The sequence below is a fragment of the Taurulus bubalis genome (genome assembly GCF_910589615.1).
Source record: "Taurulus bubalis genome assembly, chromosome: 13".
Taxonomy (NCBI): domain Eukaryota; kingdom Metazoa; phylum Chordata; class Actinopteri; order Perciformes; family Cottidae; genus Taurulus; species Taurulus bubalis.
Window position 1 is genome coordinate 18,798,131 of NC_136601.1, and position 15,894 is coordinate 18,814,024.

A 15,894-nucleotide genomic window follows, 5' to 3' on the forward strand; every position below is an offset into this window, starting at 1 on the left:
GTTGATCAAGAGATAAGGCCATGTGTGTCACTGAAGTCATGTTAGCTGATTCAATAGGGACCACTGACGTTAATCTGAGGTGCTGCTGTGACATTTGCGCCTCATTGATGCAAGACTCAAGCTCAAGGGGTGTTCAAAATTAAAAGGGGTCTCTCCTTAAGTGAAGGGAGATGTGTCAGCTTCAGGGCAAGGCATCTTGTATTACAAATGGAAAAATGTCAGCCCAATGGCAGTGCTAGAAGAAAGGTAAGGAGGTTATCAAAACATTTAAATTAATTCTGAGATCATGAATATCCATGTTCATGGAAGCCCGCCAAGATACGCTGCAAAGAAGTGTTTAGCTAGACAAAAGGTCACAGGGTCCCCATAATCTCTGCAATTAATATCTTTAGTCCATTTTATGGTAATCTGTGTTGAAATGTGTGAGATTCTGTCATGGATTAAAGAGCTGAATGGATGGACCTCCACGAGGGGCCCTCCATGCTGTGCTTCAACTAAATTGCCTTTGCAATTTGAATATTAAAGAGAACTGCAGCAAAATCATTGCACAACAAACCTGGATTGTTCTTTTTTATTGACACCTATTTATGACGGGTGTCTGAAAGAGCATTGGTCACTTTACTGCAGTTAGCAGCAAAAACAAAGAGAGAAATGCACTAAATATTTAAATGTTTAGGCCTCCAGTGCCTCCCCGAGTCCAAATGGTAATTTATCCGGGCTCTCACTTTAAATAGGATGACATGGTTCTTAACCTGCCAACTTTTCAAACACACACTTAGCTTGTTCTTGTATACAATCATGTATGTGTATACATACTCATAGTGCTATTTAGTGGAAGCGTATCACGCTGACTCACTAGAAGCAGGGCTGAGGCATTTAACTGGAGCATTTCAGTTCCAGCACTGAGCTCTTTGTTCTGTCACAGAATCTGAATAGTGTTCCAGATACAGAAACCTTTCAATGAATAGTCCAATGTTGCAGTATTTGCATAGACCTGGTATGCTTTACAAAAGTGTAAATTTGCCCATAACAAATATATATATATATATATATATATATATATATATATATATATATATATATATATTGATGCAGTACAGCGCATGAGTTTGTTCTTGTCCTGCAGGATACTTTTCCTGGGCAGTGGGAGCAGATTGATAACACAAGTAGTTTTCTGCAGTTTAACCTTTTACATATCTATTAACATTGCATTACATGAGTGCATGTTTTTGATTTAATGTGTTGTATCTGCAAAGACTAAACCACTCAGTTTTTAGTTTTATGCAGTTGGTCTACATTTTTATGTCAATGCATCATGGCAGGAAGAACACCAACTCACCAAAGTTTTGTCAGGAAAAGGCAAAAGTAATAGTCAAACCTCCCAATAAATCACTGAAGCTGGTTAAACATGCCAGTTGGACAACTTGTGCGTCCAACTTTCTCCTACAAAAAGTCAAAGAATGCTTCACCTGTTTTTTATATGAGCCAGACTAACAGGCAAAAGCTGTATAACCTCAATGCTTGAAAATGTACAGCCGATTACTTATTTTTTCTAAACTTTAAATTCAATATTTGCATCCTAAAATATAATATATAGTTTGCACATGTTTTAAATGTTGAAAAGATTCCTAGTTCAAACTAAATGTCAGAAAAGGTTTGTGCTTGTGTTTGCAGCTTTTGTCTCATGAAGCAGCAGCAGCAGCGGCTGCAGGGACAATGTGTTCAAAGGGAGCTCTCAGCACCCTCCGCAGGCTGGCTGTCTGATTGGCTGAGCACTGACCGTGATGTCACCACTGCACGTTATAAGGGCTCTGTCAAATAGCCTGGGAGACACATTAGAAGAAACACTGCTCAACTGAGGGACTGAGTGAGTGAGACTCACGGAGATAAAGAAAAACAGACAGTAGAAAGAAGGACATGTGACAGTAAAGGAGCTAACTGAACAGTGACATTTTTACTTTGTATGGGATGCAGGAAACCAGACAACAACCTGTGGAGGTTTGTACTTTTATTTCTGCGTGGCTTGTTTAGCATGCTGTTTTTTTAAGCTGTGCTTGGTGAAGACTAGCAGAATATAATGGTTTTAGTTTCTGTTCCCCTTTTTTGAGGAAATACAACCAACAACAGACACATCAGATAATTATTAGTGCTAGTTGTTTTAATGCATTTACATTTAAATTGTGATCTTTACGTGTGTGTGTGTGTGTGTGTGTGTGTGTGTGTGTGTGTGTGTGTGTGTGTATGTGTGTGTGTGTGTGTGTGTGTTTTATCTACATATTGTCTCTTCAGATGGGAAGTACTACCCTCCCGTACCTCAATGTGAGTGCTGTGATGACCAACTCGTCATCGGACCCAGCTAACGATAAGAAGGGTTACAGTGAGGTTACCATGATCCTGCTGGGCATGGTCATGTCCTTACTCGTCCTGGTTATTGTCTTCGGCAACATCCTGGTCATAATAGCGATTGGCCGCTTCCAGCGTCTCCAAAATGTCACCAACTGTTTCATCACATCCCTGGCCTGTGCTGACCTGGTCATGGGTCTCGTTGTGGTTCCTTTCGGTGGCTGCTACATCATCTTTAAGACCTGGCACTTTGGCAGTTTCTGGTGTGAGTTCTGGACCGCGACTGATGTGCTCTGCGTGACTGCAAGCATCGTAACCCTGTGTGTCATAGCCATTGACCGTTATTTGGCCATCACCTCTCCTTTCCGCTACCAGTCGATGCTGACTAAGTGCAAGGCTCGCATTGTGGTTGTAATGGTGTGGGTGATTGCCGCCTTGATCTCTTTCCTGCCCATCCACAGTAAGTGGTGGATATCAGATGATCCGGAATCAAGGAAATGCCGTGCGGACAGTAACTGCTGCGAGTTCTACACCAACATGGGTTACGCCATCACCTCCTCTATCATCTCCTTCTACATCCCCGTGGTCATCATGGTCTTTGTCTACAGCCGCGTTTTCCAGGAGGCCAGGCGCCAACTGAAGAAGATTGACCAAACCGTTGGACGTTTTCAAAACACCGACAACAGCAACCTCACATCTCTGGAGGCCAACAACGGGCGTGGCAACAAGAAGGCCAAGTTTTGCCTGCGGGAACACAAAGCCTTAAAGACATTGGGCATCATCATGGGGATCTTTACTCTTTGCTGGTTGCCCTTCTTTCTGCTCAATGTGGTGGTGGCCATATGGAAGGTGGACAACATTGAACTCACCTTCAGGATACTCAACTGGATAGGTTACGCAAACTCAGCCTTCAACCCGCTCATTTACTGTCGGAGTCCTGAGTTCAGGTACGCCTTCAAGGAAATCCTTTGCATGAAGAGGAACCGCCTCAGCAACCCGGGGCTTATGAACGGATACGTCTACAGCAGGAACAGCTGGCAGAGCGAGCAGCAAGGGAGAAGTAAGGGCAGCTTGGAAGACAGTGACGCTAATGAAGGTTGTCTGGGGAAAGCAGCGGGGGTCCGCAGCATTGTGGACAGAGCAGTGGACTCCAACGGGAATTGCAACAAAGGCTTATCGACTGTGACGACGGTCCTTTAAACCTGGAGCCATGAGACTTCTGTCAACAGGCAGATCCAGTCATGTTTACACTGCTGTCATAAACTTTTTAACTAATGAAGGTAAGGTCAGTCAAGCTGGCTGGTAGAGACTGCTTTACAGAAACTGTAATATAAATGTTCAGCAGAGGAAAGTATTTCTCTTTGATATAAAAAGAGATAAATACTGTAGATAGATCACTTTTCCTTTTGTTACATTTCCCATGTTTAACTTTCATCTACCTCATCTTTTTTATGTTTCGTAACTGAAAATGCACTGTCCACAGGAGTTACACTGGGGCAGAATCTCAGCTGTTTATTTACTCTACTAAATGACCTGTGCATTATATAATAGCTAATTATCTGGCTCAGCTTGAATTTGTGGGCATGTTTCTTGTCTCAGAATTCTGGGCAAAAGATCCCGCAGTTTATTAGCATAAAAATGTTTTTGAAATTCTAAGTGAGTGTTGTTGGAGGCTGTAAATGTCCCACCGGACATGCCAATTTGGCACGAGCGAGTCATTTTTTTCATCAGAGAATGGATGAGGAACATGGAAGTATTAAACATAATGCCTCTTTGGTGCTTTGTTTGAAGACATCCATCCCAAGTCAACCAAAATCATAATTTGGCTTCATTTCATAATTGTTTTAGTTTTTTTACCCTATTATTTTTTTTTTGTATTGACTGTTTCAGTGTGAAAGACAATGATGATGAACAGGTGTGGCATAATCTCAATCTCTCTCTCTCTCTCTCTCTCTCTCTCTCTCTCTCTCGCTCTCGCTCTCGCTCTCTCTCTCCTCACTGCTCAGCAATGTTGTGAGGCCCTGCTGCATGCTCTAGTGTTTTACAGCCTTTTGCATGGGTGTTCCTGTTGCTAGCAGATTGCAGCAGAGATATTAAGTTATCTATATCTAACTGGTGTAAACTGAGAAACGCCTGGGGCCATCCTTGAAAATGAGGATTGTATACATTGTATCAGCCAGATTCCATTGTGAGCCCTAAAGATATATAGTATCTTTAAAGTGGTTAATCCTGGGTATTGACCTTTAGAGCATGTACCTGTTATACAAATAAATGCAGTGTTTAACAAGGTTTTCTACTGCACAGCCAACCAGTCATATCCTGCATTCAGTCTACTGCTTCATTTATGTAACGTCTAAACCAGTATTTGATAAATTATGAAGCCATTACATAAGTATAAGGACAACAAAAGTTACACTCCTTTTTGCTGCACAAGGCCTGTTTGTTGATTAAAATATGTGGTTGCTGTGTTTCAGCATGTACAGTGTTTACTGAAATCAGAGAAGCCATTTCCTTAGTCCTGGCACAAGGGTACAAGCCACACACAGTAATAAACAGTGCGTCGAAATAGCCGAGTGATAACAGCGTTCCAGGCCAGAGACTATAGTCTTGACTATTCAGAGGCCAATAAACGGAGATGAGAAAAACAGTCCTGTGCAGTGCACCTTTGTCTCTGCTCCCTGACATTTCCCAGAGTCTCCTCACTGTAAACAGATGTCTGGATCTTTGTGAAATCCGTCTAACATTTGCATATGTGAGCAGTGCCTCAGCTGTTCCAGTCGTTTCAGTCAGTTTCAGTCAGTCTACTCTTGCCGCTGCGTGGTGCACAGTCTCCAGGAAATGCTCCCTATCCAGCTGAGCCCAGCACCATAAACACAAATAAATCCATTATCTCTACCATTTAGCTGGAGAATCAGATAACTCCCTCTGAGGGAACACTGAAATAGATTAGTACATTAGAAAATATACAGTTCCCAATCTGCATGATGAGATTTGATGAGATCCAAAAGGGCCAACCTGAAAATAAGACTCTTTCTTATCTCCCGTCTTAAAACCATGGGCTCTTGTGGCTTTTTGACATTGGCGAGCAATAATGGACCATTAGCGCTTCACATGCAGGTGCTTGAATTCACCAACTTTTCCCACACTAAGTGACAGGTGTAAGCCCCTTTCCCCTGTCAGTTTGGTGTTGCCTACGTCCTGATCAAAGTGACAGCATTCTAAATGTGGCTATAGAAGACGGGAGGGGGAAGCAGAGACTCTTTGCCAGTCTAAATCGGTGTTAGTGACCTGTGTTTTAGTGCACGTAGCGTTGCCTCTGGTCAGCTGACTCAAGTCAAAACTGTGAACTTTGTTCCCTCAAAGGAATCCATATGTACCTTTTCACTAGGTTTGGTCAGCGCTCTTGTCCCTGACCTTAGGAATAGATGCAAATATGTTGCCAACTTACGTCAGTGATTGCCATGTGAAAAACAAGTTTTCCCGTCTGTTGATCTTATTTGCTGTTTTTCTTTTTCATGGATTTACAGCAAAGTAAATGCAGGGGTTGAATGTCATAACAAATGTTCTCCAGGTTGGGTTTTTTTCTTCAGTGTTTTCACTGTACAGGATGCACAAAGCACAAAACAGAAAAACAGACTCTAGACCAAGATTTTCCTATATGACCATTGTGTTTACTCACTTGATGCATTGATATTGATGAGTCACTGCTGGATTTGAAAAAAAAAGAAGGTTAAAATGTCTGCCATTATGAGATGCACTTTGCATGTGATGGTTTGCATGTCTGCTATATATTTATATAAATGTGTGGTAATGTGTTTGTGTACTATGATGCCACCTCCTTTCAAAGTGATCTGTTTAAGTCCAAGAGGAGTAGATTGTGAACTATACGTCCACACTGCTCCCTCCTGGCAGTGGCCTCTCCTTGCACCTCAGCTGTCTCAGAGGTATTAATGGTTATTGTTTCATCAATACGCATGTATCATAGGGAACGTAATTCATGTCTTCACCTCCTCAGCTATTTCCAATGAGTCTTGAATCATTAATTGACACTAGAACATTCCAAGTACCGCTGATGGTTCATCTACTGATGCATACAATTAACATTCAGTTGAAGTTTGGCCCTTGATCACTCTTCATATCCACTGGTACCAACTCTGCATACATGAAAGGTTATTTTAATAGTGGATTCTGCGTTGGAGACAAGTCTTAGATAATATATTTTAATGTGGCATGTATAACTTTAGTCTTCTCTATAGTTTAATATGATTAAGGCTGAGGTGGGCTAATGCTATCCTCACTGATCCATGGTTGTCCCTATTTTAGAAAAGTGACATTATCCCCCATAAATAGCTCCCCACGATTTAGATTAGGATCGTTCACTCACCTAAAGCAGCACTCCATGGCACTTTCACGAAACATTTGCAGATTTTTTTTTACAATCGAATCCACGTTTAAGTTCAGGAACTATAAACAATTACTGGCTTGAGTTTACTTGTGCCATAATATTTTTGTGGAAGTCCTCCTTCCTGTTTGCAACAAAAAGACCGAGAGTCATGAGAAACTGCAGAGTCTCAGCACTGATGTTGTTTAAGGTGGACTGTCCTGATACGTTTATGAATGTGATTTCTCTATTAAAGATCAACATATTGCTTTAGCCATCATATGAAAAACACACCTATTACATGTGAATGTTCCCCCTCCCCCCGAGTGAAGGAAGTCGTCACTCAGCTGAATGTTTACTAAATGTTTTTGCACAAGTTTTTGTCACTGTTTGTTTAGGTAATGAAGCCTGTTACGAAATGTGGTGTCTTGTGGTATTTATGAAAAAGCAAGTGTATGTGCTGTAACATTTGTATTGAAATAAAGTATGTACATGTCGCATGTACTGTCCTCATTGATGTGTCTTCTTCATGCATCAGGCCTGCACACTGACAGCAGTTCAATCTATTTCAGTGTGGGGAAACCAGTCATCAGCATGTGATCCAGATGGAATGATGGACAGGAAGGAGATCGGGATATTACAAAAATGTTTCCACTCTCCTTTTGAACTGCGAGTCTGCTGCAATAGCAGAGCATTGAATTCTATATCAAAAATCCCCCAAAAAAGATACATAGAGCCATACAATGTCTTGATATTTGACACTTACCCAGAGTCCATAGATTTTTAAAGTTAATTTCAAGCATTTAAACATGTTCATCTGCTGAATGAAGATAAGATTACAAATCTAAAAAGTAGTGATTATAAATAGGAATGCAGAAATCCATTAGCAGAGCAACTTATTTTAATACATCAGGATTTCCTGGATAACAATGGCATCGGACCCTTACTTCTAACAACATATACTCTTTATACTCGTTATACTTTATGGAACATATCCTTTGTTATATATTTAACAATCTCTGCCTCTTTATCTGTCACACTTTCATTCTCTTTACCATTTTTAGGATTTTTACTGACAAGAGTGGAAAAATACCTGAAGTGAGTATGAATGAGTTTTCCTTTTCTTACTTACATGTAGCTCACACAAAAACTGTGCTGTTCTTCATCTCCTTCTACACTGACCATCAACTCGTGAGGATGGGGACTTTTAACTTGAGCAGTCTTTAAGCACAATATCACGCATGTAGCCATCCAGTCCATGTCAATGATCCTTTTATCAGGTTTTTAAAATAGTCAGCTGGAAACATGCCAAAAAAACTGCTAGCAAATCCAACTCATGGAGCTGATGTTGGCATAATTAGCTAGCTGGCTAGACCTGATGAAACTAGCAACAGTCAGGAGAGACATGTCAGGTGAAGAACAGATAAGTGTTTATCATTAACAGATGATATGTGATGATAAAGACTTGACAAAGTATTTGGCGCTTGAACTCTTTGTAGTCAAAGGGGCGTCTGTCCTGAGCAGCAGCAAGATGAATCCCCCTCATGGAGTCCAGACACTGGTGGTGGCTGATGAGGCTGATAGAATGATGAGATGGTTTGAGAGAGCATGTCAAAACATGTTAATGACATCTTAAACCCCCTTATCATTGTATAATCAGTCATAAAGCTATTTATCTCATCTTTCAAGTCTTCCTCCTACATTTGAATTTCACTTATACCGAGGCATCTTCATTGTAAATTCATCTACCAACCTGTCGCCCTCTAATCCTTTAAAACTCAAGTTTTCCTGCAGCGGCACATTGCAATTTCAGTTTAAGTCGTGTCCAATGCTCCATGTCTTTTAGGGGCTTAGAAGTGAACTGTGGGCGATCCACCGGGATGTGTGCAGAGATTTGTCTGGAGATATGCCATGCGCTCCCTGGAGCCTCATGGCCAATTTTCAATACTGACAAGAAACTTGAAAGAATATACCCAATCTATTTTGCCAACAGTCTGCTCAGCCTTTCAGATAGAAGTCCATGAATGGTAATACATATCATCAGGCTTCAATGACTGCAAGATAAAAAAAGGCAATTGCCCATATCTAAACCAACCATGTTTTCTGAGTTTGTTGAGCACTGTGGAAGGAAAACTCTCTGGAAACAATTTGTCTTGGTACAGGATGGCTGTTTTCTCACATATTTTAAATCATGGCAGCCATGCATACAGGATGTGAACATGTGAAAACGTTCTCTGATGGATCGATAAGTCCCCTGGCACTTTGGTGAGTACAGTGACCGCGGCACCACAATGTCTGCAGTCCCCTGACTCCCAAGAGATGCGCATGCGTGAGTATTTGAGAGCGTGGGGATGTGTGTGCGTGCATAGGCGCATCTCAAATCATAGCTTGTCCACATCTGAAAGATTTGCTCCACCCGACCTGAGGTTATGAAAGCAAACATGAATTTAAAAAAAAAAAAGTGCTTCGTTCTGTTTTCAAGGTCAATGAAAACGCAATAAAACTTTAACAAAAATATTTTACTTCTCAAACATGGTATTCCGCAAACATGTTTGTTCATCATCACTGAGTGTGGTAATATTGTAAATTCCCTCGTGTGTCAAACAAATGTTTGGTTACAATCTGCAGATTACATAAGTACAAAACATAAGAGACGGTCGATTAATGATCTGTTACTAAAACGTGTTTTCTTTGTACATCATTTAATTCAATAACGAGTTATCAAAGGCAGCTGATCTTACCAGCTTGCTAATGGGACACTAATTGGATGTTTTCAATGAAAACATAATTCAACCATCTTTCTGTTGGTCAATGGCACAACGTTGTGAAAACCTCCAGTGAATTCACCGATTTCACTGAAATAACTTAATTTGATAAAAATAATGTTGTTTTTAATTCCGTTGTAGATGTGGTGCCTCTAATCTCCAGCTTCTTTCCGTTATCTTCCATCTTACTTTCTTGGGTCTGCTGCTTTACTCTTTGTGAGTGAATGACAATAAGGTTCAAATGGCTCCTCATTTGCTTCTTTCCCAGAGACAAGAACACAGACACAGATGTTGCCCTGTGCTCTTGTCAACAGTATATTTGCAGAACTGCATACATCTGTTTCTGCTTGTCTTTGATGAAAAATGCATTCCAGTTTTTGGTTTACACAAGATCAAGAAGGTTTTCTAACTGATTGTATGTACGTTCACACACAGTAACTTAACTGCGTACCGTCAGCAGGGAGTGTTGTACAACTTAATTAAAAAATGTCAGCCATGTTTTTAGTTTTCTTCATCATTTTCTTCACCTTGCTGCTGGTGGTAGATGACTTCTGGTGGAGATTGGGATGAATTAGCACAATGCCACAGGCCTAGGAGGATGCAGTGTAATAATACCCTTCTTTCTCTCCCAATGGCTCAATTATCTGAAAAATATATAATTTGCTTTCAAGTAATCAATTGGACTCCGAGTCGGCTCCAGTATATTGTATTCTTAATCATAAGCAATTATATTTGTTGATGGCTTTGTTAGGTATCACGCTGGTGCCTTTTGCAATGCTTTAGAATAGTTATGTTTGGTTTAAATACTAAGTTTTAGAGGGCGATGAGAAGCATTATGTAGAATAGTGTGGCCTAAGCTTCAGGAATTAACTTTGGAAGAACATATACTGTATATATCAACCCGTACCTGACTTTTGAAATAGTGATACATGGCAGCTTGACAGTTTGACAAAATGCAGGCCCTTACTTATTGGTGGATGAGCGTACATGAGCGGCTCCCACCAGGAAATGTTCCTCTTTTTAAACAACTGGAAATCTCAGTTTTTAAATCATCCAAAAGAAACACAAACACAGGAAGGAATGATTGTCACATGTTTGCAGTGTCCAACCAAGAGTGGAAATTCCTTTTTCGCAGCCAGACTTGTCAGACCTTTGACACCAGAATGATTTACTTAATGAGTAATAAGATGCTAGAAGATATGGAGACATGCCAACAAGTGTGTCTAGGTGTAGGCCTTGTTTGTGTGGTGTCATGGGCTTATGTTTAATGTCCAGTGTCTAACAAGTATACAAGAGTAAACCCTGATTCAACAATGGAGCACTGCATGTGAAATGGTAGCTATGAATTGTATTTAAAACACATCTCAGACCAATAGTAAATACTAATCATAGGTAATTTGTTTGATTTAATGTCAGTTGCTGCAGCTTTATCAAGGGAATGGACACACTGGACTGTTTGGAATCAACCGTTTCTAATATATAAAGCCATACCACTACATGTAACATGCATTAATAACCAAATTGTAAATAGAATCAAAAGGACTAACAACTTGCAGGTGACCACCTTGAACTATGTTCAAACCAGCTCAAGCGCAAGGAACTTGAAAGACCCGTTTCCAGGCATTTACAACTGCATAGTTAGGTGACGTCATGACTGTATGGACTGATTCCTGCTCACAAACTTTCCTCTCGGGCTGCTATAGATACTCACCTGGACCTAAGTCTCTCATGGAAACAATTAAATCATACTCTTCATCTTTTCCAACAGTGTAGGATGTTGCAGCCAGAGGAATAATTATTATTGCATAGATGCAGAAGGGCGGAGTGTTTTTGTGTTTCCTGAACTGTACAGCAAACCGGACATGTTCTAATGGTCCCGACATTGAACCGTGACCAAATCCGGTGCAGTGTATATTCCTAATGACATTTAACTCTCAATATGTCTTTTTCCGTGTGTGTCCTGTTTCACCGTGTCACTCAACAGCACCGCTCCTCTCTTTTCAGATCACTTCACTTCCTGCCTTTGTGTGTTCTCCCACCAGTTTTGGTTGTCTGCCCCGCCCTGATTAGTTTCAGCTGTCCCTCGTTAGCCCTGCAGTCACCAGGCTCACCATACCTGTTCCCACTCCCTCCTGTAATTAGTCACTCACTTCTTCTAGTAACCAGTTCCTTTGTCAGTTTGTCTTCATTGCGGCATGGACTTTTGATTTCCTTTAATATGCCTGCCTGTTGGACTCTCAGTCTTTAAGCTTTTTTTAGTGATGGTGAGATGAAGCCTCATGAGGCATCGAACCACTTCAGCCAATTGGTTCCAGAAAGGGTTCATTTCTCAAAGCTTCATGTGCACACAAAACCACCTAGTGGCCAAGTGTATAATCACAGGCAGCTGTATCTGAACCACATAATGTGATGCATTGCATTTTTGTGTCTGTTATGGCTGTTGGGAATGACTATGAATTACAAAAATGTATGACCAAATAATTTATGTACATAAATTATCACATATGTGCATAATAAAATATTTTTTTAATATATTCTGTGTGTAAGTTTTCCCAAAATGCTAGTATCATATTATATGGCAGGTTGTGTAATGTTATTATGTCACTTTAGGAAAATGGCATGGGCATCCTTCTCTCCTCTCTCTCTCTCTCTCTCTCTCTCTCTCTCTCTCTCTCTCTCTCTCTCTCTCTCTCTCTCTCTCTCTCTCTCTCTCTCTCTAAACTCTCCAAACTACATAAACGATATCCAAACTATCCAAACTCTCAACCAACAACCCACATTTTGAATGGAGCCTGAGGGGTTTATATTGCTGTCAAACCTACCGGCAAAATCTGAACCACTTCCCGAAGCAGTCACGTGGTACAGCCGGGCAGCGAGGCTTCGGACGTCATCATTTTTGGCTCCTCCCCTAAATGAAGCGAGCCTCGATACGCGCTTCGAGGAAACGCCCCCTCCATTACTCGACACACGCTTCGGAGCGTCGGCACATCTCGTAACAACACTAGCTTTTTTTATTTCACTATTAAAGTATATTTACTGCCACTATGAGTCTGGATTTGGGCCCTCCCTGTCTGTGCTGCAGCCATCAACTTTGACAATTGGCATTTATCTTAAACCGGAACACAAACGTGCTACCATGGGGCTATAATTTCATGTAAGTGGAAACAAAGATCAAAGTTAGTTTCATATTTACTTTTTCAGACTTTGAATTCTGTTCTGGATCATTTTACTTTAAACAATCCTGGACGTTTTGATTGTGCAGTGGTGTGACCATGACTCTGACAGAAGCAGGGCAAAAGTTCCTTAAAAGGGCAACTTCTTGGTTGTCCCGAAGGCTTGGTTGACATTGAGGGCTGACTTTTTTCTGACATCCTTTCTGGTCATTTTTGCAAACTTATAATACAGAAAAAAGGTTCTTAAATGGTTACTAATCCAGAAATGATGAATAAGTCATCAGCTGCTATTTGTATTGCTGGTGTAAGTACCTCAAAGTAGTCCATTGACACCGATATGATGTAGGAGATGTTCTACCAGACTGTTGTGGCCAGTGCTCTGTACTTCGCCATAGTCTGCTGGGGGAGCAGCATTGGCTGCCAACAGGAGGAGGAGGACACTGAAGAAATGATTGTCCATATTGGACAACCCAGACCACCCTCTCCACCACCTACTGCAGGGACAGCGGAGCACTTTCTCCAACAGACTCATCCAGCTGCGCTGCATCAAGGCCCGATACAGGAGAACATTCCTGCCCACTGCTATTAGACTTTATAATAAATCACCTCTGGCCTGATCCTCTGTCAATTGATTCAACATCAACATCAATAGCCCTTGCACCACTTTTGTTGTTTAGTTAGTCACTGTACTGTACAATTTATTTTTTGTTTTATTTCCTAAATGAATATGCTCTGCTGTTTTGTTGTATAAATTGAGTATTTTTCATTTCTGATATTTTTGTGTCTTCTATGTAACTTTGCTTGCTACTGTGACAAACAAATTTCCCCTTGGGGATAAATAAAGTATACATCTATCTATCTATCATGTATTATGTTGTCAGTACATGGACAGTGTACAGCATAAGTATGTCTTGTACATCCAAAACCCACTAATAGTCAGTCAGCTACATACATTATTGATCTAGTTGAACAGTTTACTCTGTTTTAGTCTCCATGTCTTTTCTCACTATCTTTTTAAAATGTTTTGAATTATTCTTTCGTTCAGGTATTTTGTTTGTCATAAAAAAATTTTCATTCCCACTCACTTCTCCTTTAAATGTTGTTATTGTGTAAAAGTTTGAAAAATGCTGACATTTTTCCCTTCACAGTCGACACTAAATCATACCACTTTTCAACCAGTTAAACTGACTTCTCGTTTCAATTCAGTTCAACTCAAAATAAGTTGTTATTAGTGTTAGTTTCCAAGTTTGTTAAATTTCCAAGTTAATATTCACAAATTAAGACGATTTTTTTTTGCCGTTCACTGTAACTTTGAACTGCTCTTGTGCATTTAAATAAAGCTTCAGATCTATTATTTGAACAGACCATGAACACCTTTTTGGCCTTATGCGCCCTGTTTACTCAATAGGAGAGGGTTGTGTCACAGTTGAATAACCTATATGCTGTATGGTTGTTTAAATTCTGTTCCTAAATGTTCTTGAGACTAGTGATACTCACTATTTTAGTTCATAGCTCCAGGCAAGGGTGTAGGTTTGCATATGTTTCATAGGGACTAGTCACGACCAAATTTTGCACAAAATATTTGCAAACTCATTTGTATTATTATAGACTATGTTCGTCGCCCAGAAGAGTAAAAAATCCATTTCCAAGTTTTCCAATGTGCCTTCGAGCCTACGAGACAAGATGACGTAATTTAATTGGCTGAAGTGGCGAGTCAGAAACACTACGTGGATCGTGACTTGCAGAAAGAGCTGGCAGTAGTCTGACACAGTAAGCTACTAAATACACCAGGAAATAAAGCCTCATGCTAGTATTTTATTTGATCTCAGCATTGATATTGTTGACCCTTGTGTGCTTTGTTTCAAAGTACAGTAACTGCAGCACACAGAGTTACGGTTTCAGCCAAAGTGGTAAAGTCAGTATTTCATTATTTATTATTATTATTTATTTGGTGCAGAAAACTGTTTTGTATTTAAACTAAGGTTTTATTACTGTTATTATATTTAAATCAGCTCCAAGTTACACACATGTTAATATATTTTAATAAAGTTTGCCTGTTAAACATAATATCAACTACATGTTTTTTATTTGGTGGGGGAGGCAGGCAGTGTCCCAATGCTGAGACCAAACCTACGCCCTTGGCTCCATGGGTTTCCAAGTGGTGTTGTTTTCTGAAACATATCTCTCAATCTGAGAATGTAATTCATGATAAAAGAGCATTGATGATCTTCTTGTTTCAGAAGGAAGTCATTCTGTTATATCATTGAATAATCTGAAAGTCAGTTGCTTCATGAACTGTCGTTGTAGCCTTTTGTTCAACCTTGTTTCAAGCATGGAAGACCATGTTGAAAATTACTTAAACATGTTATTATTTTCTTTTTAAACATCACTCCTGTACCAAAAAAAATTACAATAATAAATCCACATTCAATCGACTTAAGAATTCACAATGTTTTTTGGAAAGTTTTTGGGCCACACCCGATTTTTTCAACTCTGTGTTTTTCTGCTGTTGATTTTAAATAGCTCTACTTCCACATTAGCATTTAATGAAGTGAAGAGCATAACACTTGTGAAGAAAAAGTCCCTTAAGATCTTTTGAAAGTACGGGAATACTTAGAAAGGAAGAACAATTCCGGTTGAACAATTTAATGCTTGTTTTGGCACAGTCGGACGCGTTTTGAACTCATGCCTGTGAGGGAAGGGAAGAAGCCCTGCAACACTATTCAGCATGCAGGCCATGTATGCAAACGTTCCTTCATTTGACTCTTTGCTTTAGGACCTAATCCTTAACAGTTTCTCTTTGTTTGGCCTTGCATCAACTCTCACTCAGAGTTACTTGATTGCTTTTCTTTCATTTTCCACTGGGCCATTTCCATAAATTGGAGGCTAGTTTTTACTATAGTTCAAGACATAATTCAAGACATTCGGCATGCCGTCTTCACAAGTATGAGCGTCATAGACGAAATCACTAGATATGGTCTGTATTTTAAACCCATCCTGTCAGGAGAAAATAAAATCCACACCTGTTTCAGTGTCATACAGGGACCTTCCCGCACAAATAGACATCATTGTTGGACTTTAAGTGAACCCAGGCTTAAATGTGACAGAGAGGACACTTGTCCATTGTGCTCACCTTGGATTGCTGCCATTGCCAGGCAGATGACGGAAATCTCTCTTTTTCCTCCTGTCTCTCTCACCTGTTAAAAGTGGTTGCAGCCGCTGATGCAACATA

The 15,894-nt window shown here is 40.2% G+C and overlaps 1 protein-coding gene across 1 annotated transcript; it reads left to right on the forward strand.

Annotated features, from left to right (window-relative positions):
* Window positions 1-2,289: 2,289 nt before the first annotated feature.
* On the forward strand, window positions 2,290-3,543 carry adrb2a (adrenoceptor beta 2, surface a; the record flags this gene model as incomplete). The annotated part of the gene is made up of 1 exon (XM_079229252.1): window positions 2,290-3,543. The coding sequence occupies one exon, from the start codon at window positions 2,290-2,292 to the stop codon at window positions 3,541-3,543; it is 1,254 nt and encodes a 417-aa protein (XP_079085378.1).
* Window positions 3,544-15,894: the final 12,351 nt, after the last annotated feature.